This window comes from Vulpes vulpes, chromosome 9, assembly GCF_048418805.1.
Source record: "Vulpes vulpes isolate BD-2025 chromosome 9, VulVul3, whole genome shotgun sequence".
Taxonomy (NCBI): Eukaryota; Metazoa; Chordata; class Mammalia; order Carnivora; family Canidae; genus Vulpes; species Vulpes vulpes.
The window spans coordinates 38,508,648-38,521,518 of NC_132788.1; the positions used below are offsets into that span (position 1 = coordinate 38,508,648).

At 34.9% G+C, this 12,871-nt stretch overlaps 1 protein-coding gene across 4 annotated transcripts in view; it reads left to right on the forward strand.

Annotated features, from left to right (window-relative positions):
* Positions 1–5,326, forward strand: part of NUP58 (nucleoporin 58) — a 46,363-nt gene extending 41,037 nt beyond the window's left edge. For all 4 annotated transcript variants that reach the window (XM_025996678.2, XM_025996676.2, XM_072719834.1 and 1 more), the window contains 3 exons: positions 128–226; positions 1,814–1,909; positions 3,154–5,326. In XM_025996678.2, coding sequence (XP_025852463.2) covers positions 128–226; positions 1,814–1,909; positions 3,154–3,323 — 365 coding nt within the window. In that variant the 3' untranslated portion in view covers positions 3,324–5,326. The remainder of the gene's footprint in view (positions 1–127; positions 227–1,813; positions 1,910–3,153) is intronic.
* Positions 5,327–12,871: the final 7,545 nt, after the last annotated feature.

The window sequence follows — 12,871 nt, forward strand, 5'->3', positions numbered from 1 at the left end:
AAAAAATAATTTCATAAAGAAACTTTAATCTTGAAAGAGTAAGGCAAATTTGTTTTTTTTCCCCCCCGTTTTGTTTTGTTTTGTTTTTGTTTTTGTTTTGTTTTGTTTTGTTTTTTTGTTATACCAGGGCCACAGCCATCTCTGGGAGTTAGTTTTGGAACGCCATTCGGCTCAGGTATTGGCACTGGCTTGCAATCAAGTGGCTTAGGTTCTTCAAACCTTGGAGGTACACTTTCATTTTTCTAATATTGCATTGGACTATTATACATTTGAATTGATACTAGCCTGTAAAAAAATTCTAAGAAGCTCTGCTACTTTGGAAGTTAAGGTTCCACCTGACAAAAGCAGTTCTACAAACATAATCCATGCTTTCTAGTATTAGATTTAGAACTTAAAAAAATCATTTCATCTTCGGTGAATAGTAAATATAAAAGAGTAGTAAGATTAACCGGTAGGGATGTTCATATTTTCAGAGCAATATGCTAAAATGTGAACTTGAAAATTACTTAGTTTTAATAAATTTAATTAACTTTAAAAAATCAGTAGTCTTAATAACATCAGTTTGGAGTCCAAACGACTTCTGGACATACATCCTAATCATTATCTTCTTTTTCTGTAAATGAACACTTTAAATGGGGAAATAATTTTATTATAATTGAACAGCTCAGCTTCTGTCTTTTCCTGAGCATTTTGGGCATATTTGCCTTTATGCATACTTGTATATTTAGTGATGAATAGTTTTATAAGTTAATTCTAACTAGTAAGGTAAGTGTTCTATAAGTCGTCATGTTAAGTAAAAACATATTCACAATTCTCTGCTATGGGTATTTGAAAGAGTGTACTGTGGCAAGTGTATTGTCATATAATGAATAAAGTTCCTTTATTTCCACTAAAATGTATCATCATAAGAGAGAAGCCTGTGAGCAATCAAGATTACTTAATGTAGTAAATTCTTTTGGAATTACTAGAATTATGGCAGACAGCATATTTCCTATGATCTATAATCCAATTTGCCATTACATATCTTAGCTTTATAGGCCATCATACTATCAAACTCAGTATTTTAGATAATCTGTTGCAGAGTAGCCTAAGAAGAATTGAATTTTATTTTTAGAGCACCTGACTTTTAAGAGAATGGAAGCAGGTCTTTACTTATTAGAATCACCTCTTTTATATAATGAAATATATTTATTTAAATTGTGACTATAGTATTAGAAAAATCATGATGATCCCACTCTAATTTTCTCAATTGTAATATCAGCTGGTATATGATAGAAGTCTACCGTTAACTGAGTATATTTAACATGATTGTGTTGTAATAATGCAATTTTTCAATGATAAAGGTTTGTAAGTGAAAATGTTTTGGTAAAAAGCAGAATAAAGTTTTACCTTATGGTACTTGGTGTTTAAGTTGTTGTGCATGTCATACTTTTTTTATAAATTTAGTTAGCTTTTTTTTCCCCCCAAAATGAAATATACCTAAGTAGATATGTTTATACCTGTTTGACTAACATCATATTCGAATGATCACTAACATTTCTAGTCCATTTGGGAGAGAAAATACTAATATGATCTTGTTTCTCTATGGCTTTGTTCTTTAAAAATTGTTGATGGGTCATAAATTTAGTCTAAATACATAAAAATGTTTATTTCAGATTAACCTGATTCTTCCAGAAGTCTGCGAAAGAGTAAATAGATTTCTGTAATAGCACTATATTTATTAGACCTTTGATAATTTTAGGTTTTACTTGTCAGTATCCTTTAACCTGTGTTTTACATACCATTGTATATTTCTCTATTACCCTTCCACTAGGATTTGGAACTAGCTCTGGTTTTGGATGCAGCACCACAGGGGCCTCCACATTTGGATTTGGAACAACAAATAAACCCTCAGGAAGTCTTAGTGCAGGTTTGTGTGTTTTTGGCCTGAATTTCAGGCAAATTTAAAGATGCAAATTATTTAATTTAAAAATATAAGTATTGTTATTTCCAGTATCCAAAAACAATCCCTGATTCAGTTTCTATCCCCTGAATGAAGCATGCAAGCCTAACAAATCATACAGTTTTCTCTCTCTTATAAACTAAAAAGTCAGATTGGTGAAATATTTCTAACAAGACTTAATAGTTTGATATAATAAGTTATCATTTAACTAAGTAGAGATTCTTTTAAACCCAAAGACTAGTGTCATGGTTAAACAAGTCTCTTCATTATTACAAAAATGAACCCATCATAAAGGTTTTAACCCAGTCTTTATCATTTTTTATTTAGGAAAATAATTTCTCTCCCAAAGAGATGTTTAGTTATCAGTTCCTTTGGTTTTTTAAGAATGCCAGTATTAGAGATGATGATTGATTGGATTCTTTGTTCATTTGGAATAGATATGTAATCTTTTGTTCTAGTAGAAAATTCTAAATTTCTTCTCCATTTTCTCTATATGTATAAATAATGGCTTTTTTTTTTTTTTTTTAACATGCAGTGCTTAGGGATAAATAGCATGTCTAAAATAATGACATATAATACATTTAAAATTATGTTTAAATTGACGGAATTTTAAGGAAATTCCATTTAATGTTAAGTGGTATTTAAAATCAACAGTTCCAAAAGAGTAAGATAAGAGCATTCACTGGTATGAGGAAGTAGGCAGTGATAGTACTTGATCTTATTGATGCAGGGGTTCTTACGAAATCAGAACAATTGGTACTACTCTTTCATGTGTTCATTGACCTGAAAATTGTGGGTTAAGGCCTTCTTAGAGGATTTAGGATTATAGAAATGGGTCCAAAGGTTGTGAAGTCTCTCTTCTAACTGTTAATAATATGTTTTAGAGGGGCTGAAGGAGGAAGGCACCGCGACATATTTAATTAACAGGAAAGTATCTGGCAACTTGAAGTTTTCTGTAGAGTTCAGATATTTGTGCTCAGGTTTCTCTTTGGGCCTGGATCACTAAACTTCTGTCTTTAAAGGTGCCTCTTAGTTGTTTGCTAAATTATTTTCCTGTAAAATTCCATGTTACAAATTTAGGGTTCTAAGATATTTGCTATTTTTATAAATTATATATTCTTTTAGCTAGAAATTTACCTCTCTTCCCCATTTTTTATATTTGTTTTTGTGATTTAATTTCTGATATGAATATTTTCTTCCCTAAACATAAGGCTTTGGCAGCTCAAGTACATCTGGGTTTAACTTCAGCAATCCTGGCATCACGGCGTCAGCTGGTTTGACATTTGGGGTGTCCAATCCTGCCTCTGCAGGTTTTGGAACAGGAGGACAACTCCTTCAGTTGAAGAAACCTCCAGCTGGAAACAAAAGAGGAAAGAGATAAACATATGGGTGGATGTGGTTGAGAGAATTCATAGCAGCATCGTTCATTCTATGAGTCTATTTTTCTAAAATCGATGCAGTAATTAAATTGCATCCCAGGAGATTTATAAAGTTTTGATATTTTTCCCTACTCTGGAATCTGAACTTTGTTCTTATTTGCCATGCTAAACATCTTTTTTCTTGTGAATTTGAAACCCAGTTGTGTATTTTTCATTATTTTGATTGTCAGTGTAAGAATTGTTCTGATTACATCACTAATTAGTAAAACCTATTTAACCTAGTGTCATAGCAATGTTTTTGTTGATAAGGTTTACATGATGTGAATATATGCACATTTGTTTCTTATACAGATGGTATGAACTTTAAGTCCTATACTAGAATCAGTTTGTTCCTTGATAAAGGCCTTTTGAACTACACTGCAGGGCATCTTGTGAATACATATGTAAATATATACAGAATAATACACACAGTTGTGTGTTCATATAAAATATATATTTACAGACCTACAACTTTTGCCTCAGAATTTTTTCCCTTTTCTAAGGGTATTCTATTTTTCACCTTTTAAGCTTCAAATCCTCAGTGCTTGTAGAACGATGAGCTAGAGGTATCAGGTCATTGCAGTTATTTGCTTAAAGACTTAATGAAATAATTACTGGTGTAAATATTTGACCAACTCTGCTTCATTGCCCCCAGTCTTTTTCATTTTTGTTTCCACCTTAACCTTTAGCAGCTACTCTGAATGAAGAGTGCTGTAAGAATCATCAAATAGACTTTAACAACTTTTATTATCCATATACCCTCATTACGCCTATATGAGATGTTTTCTCATATTGAGCTGAACCTTCAAGAGCATATTTGAACTCCAGACTGGTGTCTGGAAGCAAAGAGCTATAAAGCCAAATTGATTCTATGCAGGTGAAGGATGCACTATTACCTTAGTGGAAACTTTTCTAGCTATTCCAATACAGAGTTCTTTCTTACAGGGCTATTGATATTGACACCAAATGGAGTGGTTTATCAGCCTCTTAAATGTCTTAAGTAAGTGCTTAATGCTTAATTTGGAATAGAGAAACAATATATTTTAAGAAAAAAAGTATTCTTTGTAGCAACTATAAACTATCCCATTTTAACAGTGAACAGAACTCCAGGTAGTGACACATAGGCATGTCAGATTGCATCTGTGTAATATTTGTCTATATTAGTATTAATGACAGAGTGGGTGAAAAAGAGGGCCCTTGGAAAGAGAACTGCCTTAGCCATGATTTCAGTCAGAAACAGTTAGGTAGACCTACTTATCTTTCAAGTACAGTTTTAAATGGGATATGAACATGGAATTTCATTGAAAATAGTTTAATTTTTTATATAGAAGGTTTTGTACATAATGTGCATCAAGTGAATATTTTCAGAATCATTTTCACCAAGGCACCTTTTTTTCTAAAATAGGTATTGCATATATATATATATATACACACACATGCACACACACACACATATATTTTTAGTATAATGTTAGTTGGGTTTGATTTATTAAAGTGTTGTTAAATCTTTTATTTATCTGCATATAGCAATGATTGGCTTTTTGGGATTGAAACTTTTGCGCCTTGATGCATTAAAATAAGGAAAATGCTTTGTTTCTGAGCACTGAAGTTGTTTTTATTTTTGCATACTTCTCTAATACTGCTATCCCCAGATCCAGATTTTGGGGAAGGGTAGGAAAATGCGAGGTTTTGTGTTTTGAATTACTGTCAGAATTAAATACCCAATTACAGCAAACTTTTTTTTAAAAGGACGTTGCATTGTGCTGCAAAAATCTAAATATTTATATTTCTTATTTTTTTCTTTATATATTTTACATTTTAATATGTTGAACCACTGGAAATTTGTTACAGATCAATTTGTGATAGGAATTTAAATGTGTTGTCATTGTCGCCATTGTCTTCACTCTGTCCAGAGCCTATCATTATGTAAACAATAAAATTTATTGTGTCAGTTGCTTTGAATCTTTATAGGTGTCAATAGTTGTTCTTAATATATAAGTTTCTTTTTATTGGTCTTTTATTCTCTTTGGTCAGTTTTTAGTGTTTTCTTTTTACCAGTTTATGTATCTTGCTTCTTTTTGTAGAGTGAACACAAGATAGTAAGTTGTCCCTTGCTTTTGTCCTTTCAAGGTTACAAAAACATAGTTATATAGAAGAATATTGAGTAGAATGTGAAAGTCCCCTTCAATTCCCAAGCCCTGATTCTACTTTCTTTCCCTGAGTGTCTACTCGTCATAGTTTGGTGTGTATCCTTTTGAACCCCTTTTAAAAATGCAGTTTTCCACATACGTGTACATATGTTCATTTTTTCTTTTTTTTTCTCTTACATTTTATTCTCAGATCCTTCTTTTTTCTAACAAATGAGTTAAAAATCTGTATACTCTGATTTGCCTTTTTTCCCCTTTAATGATAGATCGCCAATGTTTTTCCATGTCAGTCCATGAAATTTGCTTTTATGTGCCATCCCATAGCATATTTTCTGTGGTTGGGCAATTCGATTCTTTACAGTATTTCAGTTTTACAGAAAAAGCAGTGAATATCCTTGTACTTGGCTCTTTGTGCTTATGTTTAATGTTTCTTTGGAATTGATCCTTGAAGAGGAATTGCTGAAAAGGCATACAAATTGTATTTCTTAATGTTGGATTGCCTTCTAAAATTGCTGTATAAGTAATGCACCTCTGCAGCGTGTATGAGTACCCATTTCCTAGTATTCTGTCACCCTATATATGATCAATCCTAATAATAAGTAGTAGTGAGGTTGAGCTTTTTAATATATATTTAGCCATTTGCATGTTATTGTAATTGTATGTTGATATCCTGTGTCCATTTTTATACCAGTTTATTTAGTAGTGTTTTTTTCTTGATCTCTGTAGGTAGTGGACATTAATATTTTTCTTGTGAGGTAGTTTGGACTCCTCAGCTGGGTTCAGACCCTTGCCTTGAGCCTGTGTGATCTTGGGCAAATTAATCACTTTTCTAGACCTTAATTAAGCTTTATCATCTGAAAAGTGGGGATGATAAAGATGGGTAGTCCTATTAATTATAGAATTTATTATTAATCTATAAAAACACTTGAATGGCATGAACTCCTGATACTTCTCAAGCATCAGTGTTGCACCATACCAGTACCTCACTGCTGTTAATCAGTATAACTGGGAGCTTTATTTTGGTACGTGATAGGGAAGATACCTGTTTTTACTCTTTTGTTTTGTGTGTGTGTGTGTGTGTGTGTGTGTGTGTAGGGTGGCTATTTTAAGACACCTATTCTTTAAGATAAACTTGATACCTTTATTTTCCTTTAAAAAATCTTACTGGGATTTTGATTGGGTTTATACAAGTAAAATACATTATGATCTGGGAAGAGTTGACAATATACATAGCATGATGTATGCATATATTAGGTCTCATTCTTTGAGCAAGGTTTTACAGTGTTTATTTGATATTTGGTTAATTGTTTTTCCTAACAGCATCTTGATTTTATTTCTGAGTGGATTTTTATCCTGCACTTGGTACAAGGTCATTCACATTATTACAGAAGCAGAATAACTGTTCTTTTGTGTTGGTAGGGTAAACCTAAGTTAATGTCTTACTAGTCTCAGATAGTGTTTTTTGGCAACAAGGGAATTTGAATAGTCCCTTTAGAAATACTGTAATGGGTTTTTTTACATATGAAATATTTGGGTTTGAATGATTTATCACATTTACTTCAGCATCCCCTCCGTGCCTTGTTCCAGTCTCACCGTTTGTAAACCTGACTGCACTGTAGTTTTGGGGGCTTACACCACCAAGTTATTAGAGGATGCGTCCTTGGGACTCGGTAACCCAGGGTCAGTGTCCTGAAAGTCTGAGCTGGAGGGGCTAATTTGTTTATTTATTTTTAAGATTCTGTTTATTCATGAGAGACACAGCGAGAGAGAGAGAGAGAGTGGGGCAGAGGGAGAAGCAGGCTCCACGCAGGGAGCCCGACACGGGACTCGATCCCAGTTCTCCAGGACCACAACCTGAGCCAAAGTCGGAGCTAAACCGCTGAGCCACCCGGGCTGCCCTGGACGGGCTAATTTAAATCTCTTTCACAAGCTCCCTTTGCCTATGGGGACCTCCCTTTATTGAATGTATAGTCTGTTGTGGGCACCACACTCACAACTTTATATACTTGATGATGTTTAATCTCACTATCATCCTATAAAGCAGAAAACCAGTTTCTAGATGAAAAAACTGCAGTTGAACTTAGGCAGTTTACTGGAGGTCGTGTGGCTGTCAAGTCATAGAGCTAGGTTTATTTGTGATAATAGGAATAGCACACTGATTTTCATGGTTAGGCTCTCAAAGGCACCAAAGGTAATGATATTGCATGATTTGCATGAGGGACATTCCAAGTATACAATAAAGTATAGTTGAAGGCAAGGTAAGTACAAAGGGCTATGGGACTTGAAGGTGAATAACCCTATCATGGGTGGAAGGAGGAAAAAGCAGGGCTACTATTAGCCACTATTCCCCGCTGCTTCCCTATGAAGAGGCTCAGAGCGGAGCCAGTCATTCCAGCATGAGGGGTGCTCTGCTCATCCTGAAAATGGTAAGGAGGAGTAATTTGGGCTATTGGGATCCTAGGAAGGTAAGTTTAACAAGAAAGCCTTTCCAGGAAAGCTTCCCTGACTCCTGTTACCCCAGAGAGCACTGCATGCTCAGATGGCATGAGACTAGATCCTTTTCCTGCCTTACAGAGCGATGAACCTCATCTGGCCCAAGGAGACCATGGAAATAGGCAAGAAGCTCAGGTGCTAAGAGCACACAGAGGGAGGAGTAGGAATTACTGGAAGAATTGGTCACTGTCCAAGTTGTTTGCCTTTTCCTACTCAATCTAACACACGTTTTCTATGTAATCTGCCTATTAAGTGCAACAAATACCCAGTTCACAAAGGCTGCCATGCTGAAGAGTAGGCTGTAAGTTTAACTTGCAGAGACCTTTTTTTTTTTTTTTTTTAAGATTTTATTTATTCATGAGAGGCCAGAGAGAGAGAGGCAGACACACAGAAGGAGAAGCAGGCTCCATGCAGGGGGCCCGACGTGGGACTCATCCGGGGTCTCTGGGATCCGGCCCTGGGCTGAAGGTGGCGCTAAACTGCTGAGCCACCTAGGCTGCCCAGAGACCTTGTCTTTGTCATCCTCACCCCTCTGAATCCCTTGGTAGCAAGTCATTTTAATTCATTTCATTTAATTCAGCAAACATTTGTTACTATTTGCCATATTTCAGTCACTGCTGGGAGTTTAGAGGAATATTACTATGAGTAGGGTATTTTCTATGCTCAATAATACTAGCTGACAGCCAGTGCTAAGTGGAGGCTACGGTCTACCTTTGAGAGCTTTACACGTATGAACTCATTCCTCAGTCCTCTTGAGATGGATGTTATTTCCTTTTTACAAATGAGCAAACAGGCACAAAAGAGTTCAATAACCTAATGGTCACTAGTAAGTAGATGGGCCAGCATTTTAGGCCAGGCTATTTTTCTAAGAGTCTAAGATCCTAATTCTGACTATATGTAAGTAGTATAATACAATTTGAACTTCTTACTAAGTGATAGGATAAAGGTACAAAGAAAATTGTTGAGAGCACAGAGGAGATGTTAACTGGCTTGAGGAAGCCCACCTCCCAAATTATAATAGGTGGTTTTGAGCAATGCATAAATATAAGATTTTATTTATTTACTTGAGAGCATGAGAGCAGGGTGGTGGTGGTGGGGAAGGCAGCAAAGGGAAGAAGAATCTTGGGGCAGACTCCGTGCCAAGCGTGGAGCCCTACTTAGGGCTGGATCTCCTGACCCTGAGATCATGACCAGAGGAGAAACCAAGAGTTGGACACTTAACAACTGAGCCAATTCTGGGGCCCCAAATTATGATTTATTTTCAATGAAGTATTAGCAATTTGAATTTAAAGAACCACATTGTTTAAAGATATTAAAGATAATTTTGCATTTGAGCAACATAAGGGAATAAAGGCAACTAATACTTCCCAGAAGAAGTTTCTGTTAAATCTCTTTTTATTCTGATACCTACTGTTTTTCTTCATAGCTGCATAGCATGTATGTCCACACTGTGTTTGATAACCTATGTGTTTGGGTGAATATTTAGATTGTTTCTTTTCCTTTTCCTTTTTTTTTTCTTTCTATATTAGAAGTAATTCTAGTAGGATAGGTAAAAATGGTATCCAGTTTTATTGACATTTCCTTAATTATGAGGGGGTTTGAACATTTTTGTGTGTTATTAGCCATCTTTAAAAAAATTATTTGTAAGAGCTCTTTGGATGGAATCACTTTTTATTTGTCGAGATGTTGTTGAGATAATTTTGGAAAAATTAATAATTTTAAACCTTTAGTCTTGGATCCATGTCACTTTTTAAAATGAAAATTATATCATCTCCCCTTCATGTTGCTTTCAAACTTTTTTTTTTTTTAAAGATTATTTATTTATGATAGACATAGAGAGAGAGAGAGAGAGAGAGGCAGACACAGGAGGAGGGAGAAGCAGGCTCCATGCCGGGAGCCCAACGTGGGACTCGATCCCGGGACTCCAGGATCGTGCCCTGGGCCAAAGGCAGGCGCTAAACCGCTGAGCCACCCAGGGATCCCTCAAACTTTCTTAATGTTTTATATTATTTCTCATATATTGCAAATGTTTTGCAGCTAACCTTTTCACCTGTTTATGGTTATTCTTTTGGCTGTGTAAAAATTTAATTTTACCAAAATTTACTAGTCTTTTTTTTTATGACTTCTGAGAATGAGTGAGAGATCAATGAGAAGACAAAAGAGATTAAGACATTTTAAGTTCTACAATTTATAGTCTTTATTTACCACTACAACTTCATAATTGTATGAAGTGGTCTTTAGAAGATTCAGCTAGCTGGCTGGTGCCAGGTTGTAATTAGAGGATGGCAGAACTGAAAGGAGACTTCATGCACACCACTTTCCAGAGTGCATTGACAGTAATGGAGTTTTTGAGCATTGCAGTAACACTAAGGTAGGTGATATTATCATTTATTTCTCTTTAGAGATGAGAGAAGAACCTAAGGAATTTGCTCAAAGTCCTAAAGTCCTAAGTGAGAATTCTAAAAACTCAAACTCCAGTATCACATGTGCTATTCTAATGAAGTCTTTTAGAAATCGATTATCAAATAATGGCACTTCCAGCTCAGTGTCATTTCCAAAGATAATGCCTTCTATATTGTTATATATTGAGAAGGCAGAAGAAAAGTTAAATGTCTGTGGCCAATGCATTTTTCTTTTAAAAAATTTTTCTCCTAGATGGACATGAGAACTTAATTGAAGGACATCAACTCTTAAACAACACGAGTGACAAGTTCTATTTTTTTTTATCTTGCAAACTGTATAGATGCCACTATGAAAACTGAAATAAACTATCTTTTAATTGGACCTTCTAGACTGAGCCCTTGTTTGATATAATGATTTTATCATATTTTTGAAATAATCTATTAAGTTTCTAAAAACTGCCACTTTTAGATTCCTTATGTAGTGTTAAGCCTATGTGATCTTATTTGTATTTTTTTCCCTAAAACTGTAATTGTGTGTGAGGTGCATGTATCTGTGTCTGTGTGTATACAAATATAATTAAAATCATTTGTATATTAAGATGGAAAATATATCATTGAAAGTTATCCCTGTTTTTGATGACATAAACATTCAAAGATATATTTTAATATATTTTTGTATATCAATATTATGCCCTTCTAACTGACTTAATAGTTTAGTGAATTTCTTACTCTTGAAAACAGAATTTTATTTTTTAATTTCAATAATCCTTATTTTTTATCAAAATCACATTACACAGTTTAAAGAGACAACTGTTTGGATAGCCTTGTTACAAAAGCAGCAGTCTCCCTTTTCTCCATTTGGAAGTGACTAATGAAATTAAGTAACCCTTTAAAGCTTTTAGTCAATTCTGTTTTTAGTCCCACCTTCACCCCTACTTACAAAAGTATCAGTAGCTTACTGCTCAGCTTTCCCCACCATAAGTAAAAGCTTTCTCAGGGCACTTGGGTGGCTCAAACATCCAACTCTTGATTTTGGCCCAGGTCATGACCTCAGGTTGTGAGATTGAGCTGGGTTCCATGCTGGGCCTGGAGCCTGCTTACGATTTTCCCTCTCCCTTCTTCTCTAAAAAAAAAGAAAAAAGAAAAAAAAGAAAATTAGCCTTCTTGATCTGCTAAGTCAGTTCATTTTCCACTCCATTTCCTAGAATTTCTTTGCTATTAGCTTTTTTCCTATTCTCATTGTCGTTGTGGTTTTAGACTACCTTTTAAAAATGTTGATCCTTTTTGGTAATTTTATTAAAAATTCATTTAATTTTACATTTTGATTTTATTTTGTGGAAATTCTCACTAGTCCTTTAAAAACTATGCCTGGTCATTTGATAATCTCTTATCCTTACTTAAACTTTCTTTTCTTTATGCATTTAATATACTCATTTTATATTTGTCATTGACAAGTCCAATATCTAAAGTCAATAGAGTCTGATTTTTTTTCTGTTGATTTGTTCAACATGACTTGTCTTTCTCCTTGTGTGTTTTATAATTTTTATCCTTAATAGGAACTTATTTTTGGGAATTATCTGAGGCTGAAGATGTGTTCCTCCAAAGAGGATTTGCATTTGCTTCTGTTAGGCACCTGACCCAGGTCCACTTCAAAATAACATCTCACTCAGGATTTTTTAGGTGACAAATATAGTGTAAATTGAAACCGTAGTCCCTTCTGAGAGTCAGCTCTAAGTAATGAATTCTCAGCAGAATTTTCTTTCATTTCAGAGAGCCAAGGCTACAACAGGCAAATTTTATTTATCACTTTATTATTATTTATATAGTAGTATGTTGACAAGGGGTTGGCAAACTATAGCCTGTGGGCCAAATCAAGCTCACTTACTGTTTTTGTACATTTATTTTAAAAAAAGCAACCATAGCCATTTGTTTACTTATTGTCTATGGCTGCTTCTGGTATGCAATAGCAGAATTAACTCATTGGGACAGAGGCTAAAAAAACCCTAAAATAATCACTGTCTTCTGGTCCATTAGATAAAAAGGATGGCTCCTAGTATGGACATTTGGTGTCCCTGTTCTACAGATGTGTGTGCGTTGAGGGGGGAGGGGTTCCTCTTACTCCTTAATTTGCATGGCTCATATTAATTTGGATATAGGCAAAACTGCTTAATTAAGAGACCTCAAAATGCAGTGGCTTGAACAAGATAGCTTATTTCTCTTTCATATGGTCCAAGTAGCAGTCCAGGGTGATGTGGCTGCTCAGCAGACTCAGAGGTCCAGACTCCTAATAGTGTTGTTTGCTATTTGGACAGTAATGTTCTTGTCTACACAATGGAATATATTTGCATTCCAGCTCATGAGAAGAGGGAAAATGTGGCGAGAACACCTCTTTTCCTTTTAAGAGTGTGATCTGGAAATTGCACATGTCACTTCTGCTCACATCACAGTGGCCAGAATGAGGCCACATAG